The following is a 16123-nucleotide window of genomic DNA, read 5'->3' on the forward strand; positions in this document are numbered from 1 at the left end:
AAAAAAATAAAATCTCACTAGAGGGCAGCAATTACTCAAAAAAGAAATAAGGACATTATTACATTACGGAGAGGGGTTTGAAACACCCTTCTGGTGAACCACCATTAATTTAAATTATCTTGATCAGCAATTTGTTTGCCAGTAGTAATTATGTCAAATGTGTGAAAAGAAATTTAAGTATTTTTCTAGATCTTTCATATTTCTAAATTAGTATTCATATAAAATTTTTAACTGATTTTCATCCACAGCTCCCATACTGAGTCTTGTTTCTCTGTCAAAACAATACATAATACTTCAAAATAGCTTTAGAAATGTCAGCATTTCTCGTTGTACCTCCAAATCCACATCCAAAATCCAATCTTGCCTACCTGTATTTATGTTCATCCAAAAAGACACACTTCTGCTATAATACTGTCCTTCACCACACACTGAGTTAAAGCATGTGAAAACAGATCAGCCACTTCTGGCTCATCTACCGTAAATGAGGGGAATTCAATATACTCGTTTTAAATGTAACTCTATATGAAAGTAGGCCATGCTAAAGGTCAGGATTTTTCAGAGACAGTGAATTCTATACCCCATTTTTCTTTAAAGAAATATAGACGATCTAAATTCAGTCCAGTTTTTCAGTTCTTCAGTATCATAAATCAATAAATTTGTCCTAATGAGAGGTCACTGGTCACAGAGTGAAAAGGAGTCATAGTGCCTATTGATAAATATCACTAACTTTCAAATTCTTTTAAACAGAGTATCTTTTCAAGAACAGTTTATGGAAAGACTTCTTTATGGGAAAATGAATAGAGTACAGGCACGTACGAAACAGAATTCTGAAACTAGAGTTCAGACCCAAAGGTTGTACTTAAAACTACGATAGGACAGCCGTCTTTTCAAGTCAGCATCTGGGCTAACATATTTCTATTCCTTTCTTCTGCACTGTGAGGACACAAAGGGTGATAACTACCTGAAGAAATTCATTATTTTACAAAAAAGTTTCTGCACACTCCATATACAATCCATTGATCAATACTTTATCAAACACCTAAAATATGATACTAGACTTCGAAAAGTAAGAATATAGAACAAGAAACCAACAATATGTGTCTCTAGCATATTATACTGTATAGGATGAAAGATAAAATTTAAAAATTAGGGACTTAGGAAATCCTTCATATAAACAATGTCTTACCAGGAAAGCCAATCATTTCACTCTGACTATACAGCTACCCAAAATGAAGCCACACCTTGAATCTCATCATCACCTAAAAGTTGATACTTCTGCCACAAACACTTGCATGGTTCCCCAAACTAGAAGCAAATCTTCTCTCCTCTGCAATTCCATTAATACTTTATACCAATTGAAACATACCATTTTTTACATTTATCTATTATAGTTATTTGGGTCCGTATGACCTAGTCAACTACCTGGTATAATCCATGAGTACAAGATCCATTCATGGTTCATCTTTATTTTCCCCAAAGCACTTAGCTCAGTATCTAACAGATGGTTGGAAATTAATGTTGGTCGAACTGTAAAATACTATCTTGTCTGTACAGCAAACTTCAATTATTACTTAGATCTTTCATTACAACTTAGTCAAGAATAATTGCTAAATTGCAAATATCTGGTCATCATTTTCCAGTAGAGCTCTGACTCCCAGTATCATAAAGTAGCATAAGAATGTCACTTTAATCCTTCAAACACAAAGTAGACTTGCTAAATATTTAATTTTTTACACAAAACTGAAATTTGCAAACAGACATTGTAAAACACGGGGCTGAATGACTCAGACTGTCACTGTGCTCTATACTGTAACTCTTCAACAAGTGATGCCACGATTTAGGGCAACACAATGCTTCCTAGTTCAGGACTATCCCATGTACTGCAGGTGATTTAGTAACGCTGGGACCTGCCCATAAATGCCCACGGCACTCCTCAGTAATTGTGACAACCAAAAATACCCCCCAAAATATTTCTCAAAGTCTCCTAGAGGGACCTTCAAGATGGCGGAGGAGTAAGACATGGAGATCACCTTCTTCCCCACAAATACATCAGAAATACATCTACATGTGGAACAACTCCTACAGAACACCCACTGAACACTGGCAGAAGAACTCAGACCTCCCAAAAGGCAAGAAACTCCTCAGGTACATGGGTAGGGCAAAAGAAAAAAGAAAAAACAGAGACAAAAGAATAGGGATGGGACCTGCACCTCTGGGAGGGAGCTGTGAAGGAGGAAAAGTTTCCACACACTAGGAAGCCCCTTCACTGGTGGAGACGGGGAATGGTGGGGGAGAAGCTTCGGAGCCACGGAGGAGAGTGCAGCAACAGGGTGCAGAGGGCAAAGCAGAGAGATTCCCGCACAGAGGCTCGGCGCCGAGCAACACTCACCAGCCCGAGAGGCTTGTCTGCTCACCCGCCGGGGCGGGCGGGGGCTGGGAGCTGAGGCTCAGGCTTCGGAGGTCAGATCCCAGGGAGAGGACTGGGGTTGGCTGCATGAACACAGCCTGAAGGGGGCTAGCCAGGACGGAGTCTGGGGAAAACGTCTGGAACTGCCTAAGAGGCAAGAGACCACTGTTTCAGGGTGCGCGAGGAGAGGTGACTCAGAGCACCACCTAAACAAGCTCCAGAGATGGGCACGAGCTGGCCTATCAGCTCGGACACCAGAGACGGGCATGAAACGTTAACGCTGCTGCTACAGCCACCAAGAATCCTGTGTGCAAGCACAGGTCACTATCCACACCCCCCTGGGAGCCTGTGCAGCCCGCCACTGCCAGGGTCCCGTGATCCAGGGACAACTTCCCTGGGAGAACGCATGGCACGCCTCAGGCTGCTGCAACGTCACGATGGCCTCTACTGCCCCAGGCTCGCCCCGCATTCCAATCATAAATATTGCACCCCTCCCTCCCCCTGGCCTGAATGAGCAAGAGCCCCCCGATCAGCCACTGCTTTAACCCCTTCCTGTCTGGGTGGGAACAGAAGCCTGAGGGCAACCTACACGCAGAGGCAGGGCCAAAACCGAAGCTGAACCCCAGGAGCTGAGCAAACAAAGAAGAGAAAGGGAAATCTCTCCCAGCAGCCTCAGAAGCAGCAGACTAAATCCCCACCCCCAACAAATCAATCAACTTGATGTACCCTGCATCTGTGGAACACCTGAATAGACAACGAATCATCCCAAAATTGAGGCGGTGGACATTGGGAGCAACTGTAGACATGGCGTTTGCTGTCTGCGACTGTCTTGTTTCTGATTTTTATATTTATCTTAGTTTAGTGTTTAGTGCTTGTTATCATTGGTGGATTTCTTTATTGGATTGGTTGCTCTCTTTCTCTTTTTATTATTATTTTTTAAAATAATCTCCCTCCCTCCCTCCCTCCCTCCCTTTCTTTCTTTCTTTCTCCCTTTTCTTCTGAGCCATGTGGTTGACAGGGTCTTGGTACTCCGGGCTGGTGTCAGGCCTGAGCCTCTGAGGTGGAAGAGCCAAGTTCTGGACCCCCAGAGACCACCCGGCCCCACGTAATATCAATCGGCGAGAGCTCTCCCAGAGATCTCCATCTCAACACTAAGACCCAGCTCCACCCAACAGCTAGCAAACTACAGCACTGGACGCCCCAGGCCAAACAACTAGCAAGACAGGAACACAACCCCACCCATCAGGAGAGAGGCTGCCTAAAATCATACTAACTTCACAGACACCCCCAAACACACCACCAGACGTGGCCCTGCCCACGAGAAAGACAAGATCCAGCCCCACCTACCATAACACAGGCACCAGTCCCCTCCACCAGGAAGCCTACACAAGCCACTGAACCAACCTCACCCACTGGGGGCAGACACCAAAAACAACAGGAACTACGAACCTGCAGCCTGTGTAAAGGAGACCCCAAACACAGTAAGTTAAACAAAATAAGAAGACAGAGAAATATGCAGCAGATGAAGGAGCAAGGTAAATCCCACCAGACCAAACAAATGAAGAGCAAATACGCAGTCTACCTGAAAAAGATTTCAGAGTAATGATAGTAAAGATGATCCAAAATCGTGGAAATAGAATAAATACAAGAAATGTTTAACAAGGACCTAGAAGAACTAAAGAGCAAACAAACAATGATGAACAACACAATAAATGAAATTAAAAATTCTCTAAAAGGAATCAATAGCAGAATAACTGAGGCAGAAGAACAGATAAGTGACCTAGAAGATAAAATAGTGGAAATAACTACTGCAGAGCAGAATAAAGAAAAAAGAATGAAAAGAATTGAGGACAATCTCAGACACCTCGGGGACAATATTAAATGCACCAACATTTGAATTACAGGGGTCCCAGAAGAAGAAGAGAAAAAGAGAGGGTCTGAGAAAATATATGGAGAGATTACATTTGCAAACTTCCCTAACATGGGAAAGGAAATAGTCAATAAAGTCCAGCAAGCATAGAGAGTCCCATACAGGATAAATCCAAGGAGAAACATGCCAAGACACATAATAATCAAACTATCAAAAATTAAATACAAAGAAAAAATATTAAAAGCAGCAAGGGAAAAGCAACAAATAACATACAAGGGAATCCCCATAAGGTTAACAGCTGATCTTTCAGCAGAAACACTGCAAGCCAGAAGGGAGTGGCAGGACATATTTAAAGTGATGAAAGGGAAAAACTTACAACCAAGATTACTCTACTCAGCAAGGATCTCATTCAGATTCGATGGAGAAATCAAAAGCTTTACAGACAAGCCAAAACTAAGAGAATTCAGCACCACCAAACCAGCTCTACAACAAATGCTAAAGGAACTTCTCTAGGCAGGAAACACAAGAGACGGAAAGTCCTACAAAAACAAACCCAAAACAATTAGAAAATGGTAACAGGAACATACATACCGATAATTACCTTAAATGTAAATGGATTAAATGTTCCAACCAAAATACACAGATTGGCTGAATGGATACAAAAATAAGACCCGTATATATGCTGTCCACAAGAGACCCACTTCAGACCTAGGGACACATACAGAGTGAAAATGGGAGGATGGAAAAAGATACTCCATGCAAATGGAAATCAAAAGAAAGCTGGAGTAGCAATTCTCATATCAGACAAAATAGACTTTAAAATAAACACTATTACAAGAGACAAAGAAGGACACTATATAATGATCAAGGAATCAATCCAAGAAGAAGATACAACAATTGTAAATATTTATGCACCCAAAATAGGAGCACCTCAATACTTAAGGCAAATGCTAACAGCCATAAAAGGGGAAACTGACAGTAACACAATCACAGTAGGGGACTTTAACACCCCACTTTCACCAATGGACAGATCATCCAAAATGAAAAATGAATAAGGAAACAAAAGCTTTAAATGGCACATTAAACAAGATGGACTTAATTGATATTTATAGGACATTCCATCCCAAAACAACAGAATACACTTTATTCTCAAGTGCTCATGGAACCTCCTCCAGGATAGATCATATCTTGGGTCACAAATCAAGCCTTGGTAAATTTAAGAAAACTGAAATTGTATCAAGTATCTTTTCTGACTAAGAGGCTATGAGACTAGATATCAATTACAGGAAAAAATCTGTAAAAAATACAAACACATGGAGGCTAAACAATACACTACTAAATAACCAAGAGATCACTGAAGAAATAAAAAATTCCTAGAAACAAATGACAATGAAAACACAACGATCCAAAACCTACAGGATGCAGCAAAAGCAGTTCTAAGAGGGAAGTTTAAAGCAATACAACCCTACCTCAAGAACAAGAAAAATCTCAAATAAACAACCTAACCTTACACCTAAAACAATTACAGAAAGAAGAACAAAAAAAAAAAAAAAAAAAACCAAAGTTAGCAGAAGGAAAGAAATCACAAAGATCAGATCAAATATAAACGAAAAAGAAATGAAGGAAACAATAGCAAAGATAAATAAAACTAAATGCTGGTTCTTTGAGAAGATAAACAAAATTGATAAACCATTAGCCAGACTCATCAAGGAAAAAAGGGAGAAGATTCAAATCACAGAATAGGAAATGAAAAAGAAGTAACAACTGACACTGCAAAAATACAAAGGATCATGAGAGATTACTACAAGCAACTATATGCCAATAAAATGGACAACCTGGAAGAAATGGACAAATTCTTAGAAAAGCACAACCTTCCGAGAATGAACCAAGAAGAAACAGAAAATATAAACAGACCGATCACAAGAACTGAAATTGAAACTGTGATTAAAAATCTTCCAACAAACAAAAGCCCAGGACCAGATAGATTCACAGGCAAATTCTATCATACATTTAGAGAAGAGCTAACACCTATCCTTCTCAAACTCTTCCAAAATATAGCAGAGGGAGGAACACTCCCAAACTCATTCTACGAGGCCACCATCACCCTAATACCAAAACCTGACAAAGATGTCACAAAAAAAGAAAACTACAGGCCAATATCACTGATGAACACAGATGTAAAAATCCTCAAAAAAATACTAGCAAACAGAATCCAACAGCTCATTAAAAGGATCATACACCATGATCAAATGGGGTTTATCCCAGGAATGCAAGGATTCTTCAATATATCAAATCAATCAAGGTGGTACACCACGTTAATGAAATGAAGGATAAAAACCATATGATAATCTCAATAGATGCAGAAAAAGCTTTCAACAAAATCAACACACATTTATGATAAAAACTCTCCAGAAAATCGGCATAGAGGAAACCTACCTCAACATAATAAAGGCCATATATGACAAAGCCATAGTCAACATCGTTCTCAATGGTGAAAAACTGAAACCATTTCCTCTAAGATCAGAAACAAGACAAGGTTGCCCACTCTCACCACTATTATTCAACATAGTTTTGGAAATTTTAGTCACAGCAATCAGAGAAGAAAAAGAAATAAAAGGAATCCAAATTGGAAAAGAAGAAGTAAAACTGTCACTGTTTGCAGATGACATGATGTTATACATAGAGAATCCTAAAGATGTTACCAGAAAACTACTAGAGCTAATCAATGAATCTCATAGAGTAGCAGGATACAAAATTAATGCACAGAAATCTCTTGCATTCCTAAACACTACTGATGAAAAATCTGAAACAGAAATTAAGGAAACACTCCCATTTACCATTGCAACAAAAAGAATAAAATACCTAGGAATAAACCTACCTAAGGAGACAAAAGACCTGTATGCAGGTCTATAAGACACATAAAACTATAAGACACTGATGAAAGAAATTAAAGATGGTACAAACAGATGGAGAGATATACCATGTTCCTGGATTGGAAGAATCAACATTGTGAAAATGACTATACTACCCAAAGCAATCTACAGATTCAATGCAATCCTTATCAAACTACCAATGGCATTTTTCACAGAACTAGAACAAAAAATTGCACAATTTGTATGAAAACACAAAAGACCCCAAATAGCCAAAGCAATCTTGAGAAAGAAAAATGGAGCTGGAGGAATTAGGCTCCATGACTTCAGACCACACTACAAAGCTACACTAATCAAGACAGTATGGTACTGGCACAAACACAGAAATATAGATCAATGGAACAGGAAAGAAAGCCCAGAGATAAACCCATGCACATATGGTCACCTTATCTTTGATAAAGGAGGCAAGAATATACAATGGAGAAAAGACAGCCTCTTCAATAAGTGGTGCTGGGAAAACTGGACAGCTACAGGTCAAAGAATGAAATTAGAACACTTCCTAACACAATACACAAAAATAAACTCAAAATGGATTAAAGACCTAAATGTAAGGCCAGACACTATCAAACTCTTAGAGGAAAACATAGGCAGAACACTCTCTGACATAAACCACAGCAAGATCCTTTTGGACCCACCTCCTAGAGAAATGGAAATAAAAACAAAAATAAACAAATGGGACCTAATGAAACAAAAGCTTTTGCACAGCAAAGGAAACCATAAACAAGACGAAAAGACAATCCTCACAATGGGAGAAAATATTTGCAAACGAAGCAACGGACAAAGGATTAATCTCCAAAATATACAAGCAGCTCATGCAGCTCAATATCAAAAAAACAAACAACCCAATCCAAAAATGGGCAGAAGACCTACATAGACATTTCTCCAAAGAAGACATATAGATGGCCAACAAACACATGAAAGGATGTTCAACATCATTAATCATTAGAGAAATGCAAATCAAAAGTACAATGAGGTATCACCTCACACTAGTCAGAATGGCCATCATCAAAAATATACAAACAATAAATGCTGGAGACGGTGTGGAGAAAAGGGAACCCTCTTGCACTGTTGGTGGGAATGTAAATTGATACAGCCACCATGGAGAACAGTGTGGAGGTTCCTCAAAAAACTAAAAATAGGACTACTGTATGACCCAGCAATCCCACTACTGGGCATATACCCTGAGAAAACCATAATTCAAAAAGAAGCATGTACCACAGTGTTCATTGCAGCACTATTTACAATAGCCAGGACATGGAAGCAATCTACATGTTCATCAACAGATGAATGGATAAAGAAGATGTGGCACATATATACAATGGAATATTGCTCAGCCACAAAAAGAAATGAAATGGAGGTATTTGTAGTGAGGTGGATAGACCTAGAGTCTGTCATACAGAGTGAAGTCAGAAAGAGCAAAACAAATACCGCATGCTATCACATATATATGGAACCTAAAAAAAAAAATGGTTCTGATGAACCTAGGGGCAGGACAGGAATAAAGATGCAGATGTACAGAATGAACTTGAGGACACGAGGAAGGGGAAGCTGGGACGAAGTGAGAGAGTAGCACTGACATATATACACTACCAAATGTAAAATAGATAGCTAGTGGGAAGCAGCCACATAGCACAGGGAGATCAGCTCGGTGCTTTCTGACCACCTAGAGGGGTGGGGTAGGGAGGGTGGGAGGGAGGTGCATGAGGGAGGGGATATGGGGATATATGTATACATATAGCTGATTCACTTTGTTATACAGCAGAAACTAACAGCATTGTAAAGCAATTATACTACAATAAAGATGTTTAAAAAAAAAAGTCTCCTAGAGAAGGCAGTCTCACCTCCACTGAGAAATGTAAACATTATAATACATTGAGAACATACCCACCCCCTCACCCCAACCCGACTGCACACCACTTAACAGTATTTCTAGTCAGTTACGTGCCCATCAGTAGAGGCCACTGAGACACAGGAGGCCGTTTGTACTTCCAGCAGACTCATCTCTCCCGCCCTTCATGCACTCGTGCTCATCTTCTCCCTCCTGTCCCCATCCCACTCCTCTCCCTCTACCTCTCCATCCTTCACAATCACACTCCATGGAATAATAATAGAAAACTGATTAGTTCTGGCTTGTCTACTGACCCGCATTCGCTTAATTCCTAGGACTGCCAGTTTCCTCCAATGTATAAAAAAGGTGACATTTCTGTGCTGCCTGACTCAGAACACTTGTTAAGGAAATAAAATAAAATAACATTTTTTTTTTTTTAATTCAGAGAGCTCAGCTTTTTATTTATTTATTTATTTTTGGTTGTGTTGGGTCTTCGTTTCTGCGCGAGGGCTTTCTCTAGTTGTGGCGAGCAGGGGCCACTCTTCATCGCGGTGCGCGGGCCTCTCACTATCGCGGCCTCTCTTGTTGCGGAGCACAGGCTCCAGACGCGCAGGCTCAGTAATTGTGGCTCATGGCCTAGTTGCTCCGCGGCATGTGGGATCCTCCCAGACCAGGGCTCGAACCCATGCCCCCTGCATTAGCAGGCAGATTCTCAACCACTGTGCCACCAGGGAAGCTCCTAAAATAACATTTGTTTGGGGAATCGTGGTTGAGGTGCAGAGACTGAAATATATATACATGCCATAGCCAAGACCCATTTCCGATAAGAGAGATAAACCCTAAACTTATCAATCAATGGTAACTCAGTCTTCTCTGGTTTAAAAAGGTCTCTTTGGGGTACAGTTATTCAGTTAATTCAAACCTCCTTTCAGGATTGCTTTTCCCTTCCCTCTCCCCTCCCCCTTCCCAGGGAATCCAGCATACTCTTCTAAGAGGACTGAAGAAGCTCTTTGATCTGCTTGCTGTTTGGGTCCTAAGAGAGTCCTATTTCAGGGCGACTGGTCTGGTCATATCCCTGGGTGCCCTACACTGGTGTCTGTGAAAGCCCACCTGTTCTTTCTGGGCATTGCACTGGCATGTGCTGCTGAAGCACAGGATCCCCGCTGGGGTCTCTGATCAAGACACACGGACATGCAGCAGTGTTGCTGTCCCTCATCCTGCTCCTTCCGAACCACCGATTCTCTCTCAACTTCCAAGTCTACCCACCAGGGCACAAAGAAATTTCTGGATCCGTCTGTATACCTTGATGGGCAATGGGGAATTGAAGGAACTACCTCAGGTCCAGGTGTTAGAAATCTCCCTCGATTCTGATCTACCAGCTGTGTGGTAGCACATTCTTCCAGCATTATTGAACAGGAACTTCTCTAAAGAGCTTGAGCTTTTCCCAGCTACACCCTGAGAACCCCAAACCAAGGTGAGTGTCTCTGTCACTCCCCATTCTCTGCTCCAACACTGGTTGGAACAGTCAGCCCCAAAAGGGGAGCCAGGATGTGTCCGGCTTCGTGCCTCTTCCTCTGACTTGCTCACTCCGCCCAGCACCAGAGGGCCTCTAGACTCCTTCCCATCCTGGACGACAACCCTCCGCCAAGCTGGCTGTGGTTTCACTGACCACGTGCGGTCCCTCTGAATTAATCACTGGTTCAGCGTCTCCTACTTGCCACCCCTGAAACCAGCTCAGTCTTTGCTCCTGCTCTTGCCATTTGTGTTGGTTAATTTTATGCGTCAACTGAGGCCATGATACCTAGTGTTTGGTCAAACACCAGTCTAGATGTTGTTGTGAAGGAATTCTTTTAGATGTGATGAACATTTCAATCAGTAGACCCTGAGGAAAGCAGATCATCCCCCAGAATGTGGATGGGCTTCATCCAATCAGTTGCAGGCCTTAAGAGAAAAGACTGAGGTCCCCCAAGGAAGAAGGAATTATTCCTCCAGGCCGCCTTTGGGCTTGAGCCTATATTGTCAACCCTCGCCTGGGTCTGACGCTTGCCAGGCTGCCTTGCAGAGTGTGGACTTGCCAGCCCCCCACGGTCATGTGAGCTAATTCCTTAAAATAAATCTCTCTCTATAGAGCTACAGCTGTAGATACAGATATATCAATATATCTAGATATCCAAATGGACATCCATCCTATTGGTTCTGTGTCTCTGGGGAACCCTGACTAGTCTACCATCCTAACACACAGGGGACCACTCATTTTCTCTCAGGCTTTCATCTTGTGTCACATCTTCTCTGGCTTCTTTTAAGAGCATCAGAGTATTTCTTTTTTCTTCTGATTGGCAAAGTGAACAGTGAAAATGAATTAAGTAAAATCTTCTGGTCCTCTCTGTCACTGCAGGGTGCTCAAGACCTGCCCTTGGGTGGATCATGTTGAGATAGATCAGAAGACTAATCCCTAAAAACATGCGGTTCTACTATTTAAAAAGACATCACTACCCGAATCATAATTTGACTGTATATTTTGAGTTACTAATTTATTGTTTTCTCCCTTTTATTTTTCCTTTTCCTCACCCCCTTCCCAATCCAAGCCTTGTTCTTCATTCCCTCAGGAGACTATATGTCAGGGTAGAAAACAGAAGTAACCTGTAACCTGTAATTCTGGTTTTGGCCTTCCAAAGAGCTTATGCTTGAGCTTAATCCAGAGGGCTATACAGGGGCTAACAGGGCAAGGGGCGCTCATACCGACAGACAGAATATCCCAGAGAATTTGAGGAAGAGCAAGGTTTCTCCACTCCGGGCTGGAAAGCAGCAGTCAATGACTAATACTCAACTTTTATGGTACAGCTCTGGGTTTGGAGGTTCAGGGTGTACAGGTACTCTAGGAATGAAGGAAGTAAAACTGAAATTGTCCGTTAATCTAGTAAATGACAGCTCTAATAGCTAACAATATCAAGTGCCTGCTATGTGCCAGGCCCTATACTAAGAGTTCTTACATGTATTAGTACTATTATTTTCTCCATTTATTTAAAAAGTAAATGATTTGCCCAAAATTGGGCAGCTGTTAAGACATGGTTGGGCAATGGTTCCAGAATCTTTACCTGGAATCCTAACCTAAATGGTCAGACTCCAGAGTGCTTACATAATTAACATAGATAAAATAACTGCATAACCAATGCATCTGATAACAATAACAGTTTAAAAGTATAGATTAAGGGGAATTCCCTGGTGGTTCAGTGGTTAGGGCTCTGCTCTTCCACTGCAGGGGGCACGGGTTCGATCCCTGGTCAGGGAACTAGGATCTTGCACGCCACGCAGCAGCATAGCCCAAAAAAAAAGTGTAGATCAGGAAGAATATTTATATGGCTAATTCTGTACATTGGCTTATTAACTGGAACAAATTATAATAAAGAATACTTCTCAAAAAAAAAAGAATACTTCTTTAGAATTTCAATGCCTCTTTTGGTTCTGCTATGATTACTCAAATTACAGTAATAACTTGGAAAACAATATTCCAGAAAGATGTATTACTCACATGTTTATTTCATCTTCATTTAATAACTGCATCACTAGCAGGGTAATATGAAAGGAACCATCACTGCTCATTGCTTTGGCCAGTCGCTGATCTTGTTGTATTATTGCATTTTGCAGGATCTTAATTCCTTTTGTAATCTAATCACACACAGACAAAACAGAGATTAGATAAGCAAAATTTCCTTATGGTAACACTGAAATCGAGAAGAAAAATAAGCAACATATGAAATGAGAATGATGTCAAGATCCTTCAACCAAACAATGCTTAATTGTCTAACTATTCTCAAATATCCTGGAGAAATGACTTGGAAAGTTTAATAGGATGTATAAGTTAAAAAAAATCACACGATGCTTGTCCATTTTAAGAGCCTCAAGCCCAACACCCTTCTTTTACAGACTGGGCCACTGGTTGAGTGGAAAAATTCTCAATGGCCATGTATCTTTTCAGAAATTTATCCTTGGAATATACAGTATGACTCACTATAATTATGATCTTTCCTAAAAATAAAAGTTTTATTCTTGCCACAGAAAGGTCAAACTGGCAGACAACATTCCATTTCTGTTGGCAGTAATATTTATTTGTCCCCAAGTGAATGTGTCTGAGAACCCATTCTTCATGGCCTTTAAGATTTTTTAGGACAGCAATAATCTCAACAGGAATGACTACTGTCATTTCCCCAGACATGTGAGGAGGGGCATCACCATGGAGAGAGAGCTGCAAACAAGTCTAAACGCATACGTTAGAAAAACTGTACAGTCCGCACCTAAGCAAAATCCCCGGTCCCTCATCAGCCTTCCCCTCTCAGCCTAATAAGAACAAAGAAGAGGAATGGTGGCTTTTCCCTCCTCCATTTCCAGTTGGAGACAATTCTAGTCAACTTCTAAATGTGAGTGCACTGGAAAATAGTTTGAATTCGGACTAGCAAACCAAGCAATCCCCAGAGAAAAGAGCGCACGTAGAAGCCCAGAGGCAGCAGAATTAGAGAGAAAAGGAAGAGAGAGGGGGCTGGCAATAGAAGCAGAGCCCTAAAAAGACAGCAGAGATAAGAAACAAATGAATCATGAGCACAGCAGGCTGTTCTGATACTGAAGAAGCTGTTTCATCCTGAACAATGTTCCCATTATCTGCAGAATGTGATTGGGCAAATCATGAGATGCTATCCTGGGATCTGACTTCTCACGTATCTTTACAATAAATCCACATCACCCAAAATAACCTCAGCATTTCTCTATTCCTTGCAACCTGGAGGACAGTAACATGAGAAACAGAGTTTTCCTGGTAGGAAGTTATGCAGTAACACCTAACACAAGATTTCCCAAGGGAAGATGTCACTTCCACGACACCCAACAAAAGAATACTGACAGCCTGATCATTAAAATGCTCCTAAAGCAATAGTACACAAAGATCTTACAGAGTCAGCGTTTCCTCTACCTCTATATTGATAAAACTAAATTGTAAACTCCCCGAGGACAACATCTATTTCTTCCACCCCGCCATCTCACCACAGTGCCTGGTAATAAAAATAAACACAACATTGAGACCACAAGAGTAACTACCCTTTCTCGTGTGGTCACTAGGTTCTAGGCACTAGAGCGAGCATTTTACATATATTAGTTCACTGAAGCCTCCCGCCGATCCTGTGAGGTAAGATATTGGTACTGTCTCCCTTAAAATAAATTGAAACACAGAAGATTAAAAAGATCTTTTCAAGATCATATACCCAAAATAGCAAAGGAATTTGAGAAAAGGATAAATTACAATACATGAGAAAAGATGAGGGAAATACCTGGAGGAAAAGATCCAGGAGTGAGGAGGAGAAGGGGAAGCGGCCAGAGAGCCGTGCAGGAAGAGGTACAAGTAATGTGTTTTCAAGAGGAGACAAGGAGAGGGGCAGACATGTGGGCAGTGACTCAAGACATGAAACATCAAGGGAAAAAAGGGCATTTAAAGGAGATTCTGAGGAAGTCTTACTGGATCCTGTGTAAGAGAGCACACAGGCCCTCTCATAAAAGCCTTTAGTATAAGTCTACACTACTCTGCGAGGATTTTACACATGAATTTTTGAGAGATTTTTCCAGGTGCAATGAAGTGCTGAGATCAGCTATCAGGAATGATGAAGCAGCTCAAGAGGGTCCAGGTTCACGTGGGAAGGGCCTAGCCAGTGCCGAGTAAATCATGTGAGCTCAAGAATATCAGACCTCAAAACAGTATAATTACATCTTCAAATCTTAGCTGGTACAAATGGTAATTCTGGCTTAACTGATTGTGAAAAAGTGGTTTAGGATGAGAACTTTTTAATACAGAGTGATGCAAATTAAGGGTACTGGACTTGTATCAGAAATCCTGGATTTTAACCCCAGGTCTGCCGCAGGTGGAACCCCATAGAGGTCACCTAGTCTCAGTGAGTCTTGGTTTCTTCAATTGTAAAGCACTGCCAAACTTACAGGGATGTGTTAAAGGTCACGCAGACAAGCTACAGGAAAGCACTTTGCAAGCTCTGCGCCATTTGCCTAATATAAGGTCTGAAACACTGCCAATATTATTAAAATCAGTGGTTCTCTACCCCAGGGTACATTTGTCAATGCCTGGAGACATTTTCATTGTCACACCTGGGGTTTGCCACATGCACTTAGTGGTAGAGTATCTGCATTTTCATAAAAACTGAGTCTTCATTCTAAGCTCAAATACTAATTATATGTAAATTCAAGACAATGCTCAAAAACTTCCATCCATTTGTATGTTCAGCATTTTAGTGCAATGTCCTACTATTTAGTGAAAAATAGTTTTAGACCATTCATATCTTTGAATTATCCAGTAGCTTGTAAAATTGCAAATTAAAATTTGTAAAACACTTTGAAGACTATTTCTCTGAAGTCACACAGTACTTATAATGCAAAATTAACCTTAACCTATGAAAATTCTAAAGATAATCTAATCAAGTAATGTATTTCTAACTATGCTTTGATGCTCCAGATTAATTTACATATTCCTTGATATCATCTTTAAAAAAATTTTAATGCATTTTATTACTAATTATATTCTTACAAGAGAAAAAGAAAAAACGAAACTACTTCAGAGTCTTCTCTGTATGCCATTTTAAAAAGTACCAATGTCAGGCTTCCCTGGTGGCACAGTGGTTAAGAATCTGCCTGCCAATGCAGGGGACACGGGTTCAAGCCCTGGTCTGGGAAGATCCCACATGCCGCGGAGCAACTAAGCCCATGTGCCACAACTACTGAGCCCGAGTGCCACAACTACTGAAGCCCGCGTGCCTAGAGCCTGTGCTCTGCAACAAGAGAAGCCACCCAATGAGAAGCCCGCTCACCACAACGAAGAGTAGCCCTCACTCGCCGCAACTAGAGAAAAGCCCCTGCACAGCAACAAAGACCCAACGCAGCCAAAAATAAATACAAATAAATAAATTTTTTTTAAAAAAGTACCAATGTCATTAAAGGCCAAAGGAAACTAATTTTTACAGTCCCTGTTTAAAATTCTACAAAGCCTTTAAAGCGTATCTGTCATCATAATCCCCAGCCACTGGCAGTATTGCACAATGCAC

The 16123-nt window shown here is 40.9% G+C and overlaps 1 protein-coding gene across 3 annotated transcripts in view; it reads right to left on the minus strand.

The window, feature by feature from the left end:
* The window catches only part of AKAP7 (A-kinase anchoring protein 7), a 141315-nt gene that overhangs the window by 104605 nt on the left and 20587 nt on the right, over nucleotides 1-16123 (minus strand). For all 3 annotated transcript variants that reach the window (XM_007190859.2, XM_007190860.2, XM_057528276.1), the window contains exon 4: nucleotides 12565-12701. In XM_007190859.2, coding sequence (XP_007190921.2) covers nucleotides 12565-12701 — 137 coding nt within the window. The remainder of the gene's footprint in view (nucleotides 1-12564; nucleotides 12702-16123) is intronic.

This window comes from Balaenoptera acutorostrata, chromosome 14 (genome assembly GCF_949987535.1).
Source record: "Balaenoptera acutorostrata chromosome 14, mBalAcu1.1, whole genome shotgun sequence".
Classification (NCBI taxonomy): domain Eukaryota; kingdom Metazoa; phylum Chordata; class Mammalia; order Artiodactyla; family Balaenopteridae; genus Balaenoptera; species Balaenoptera acutorostrata.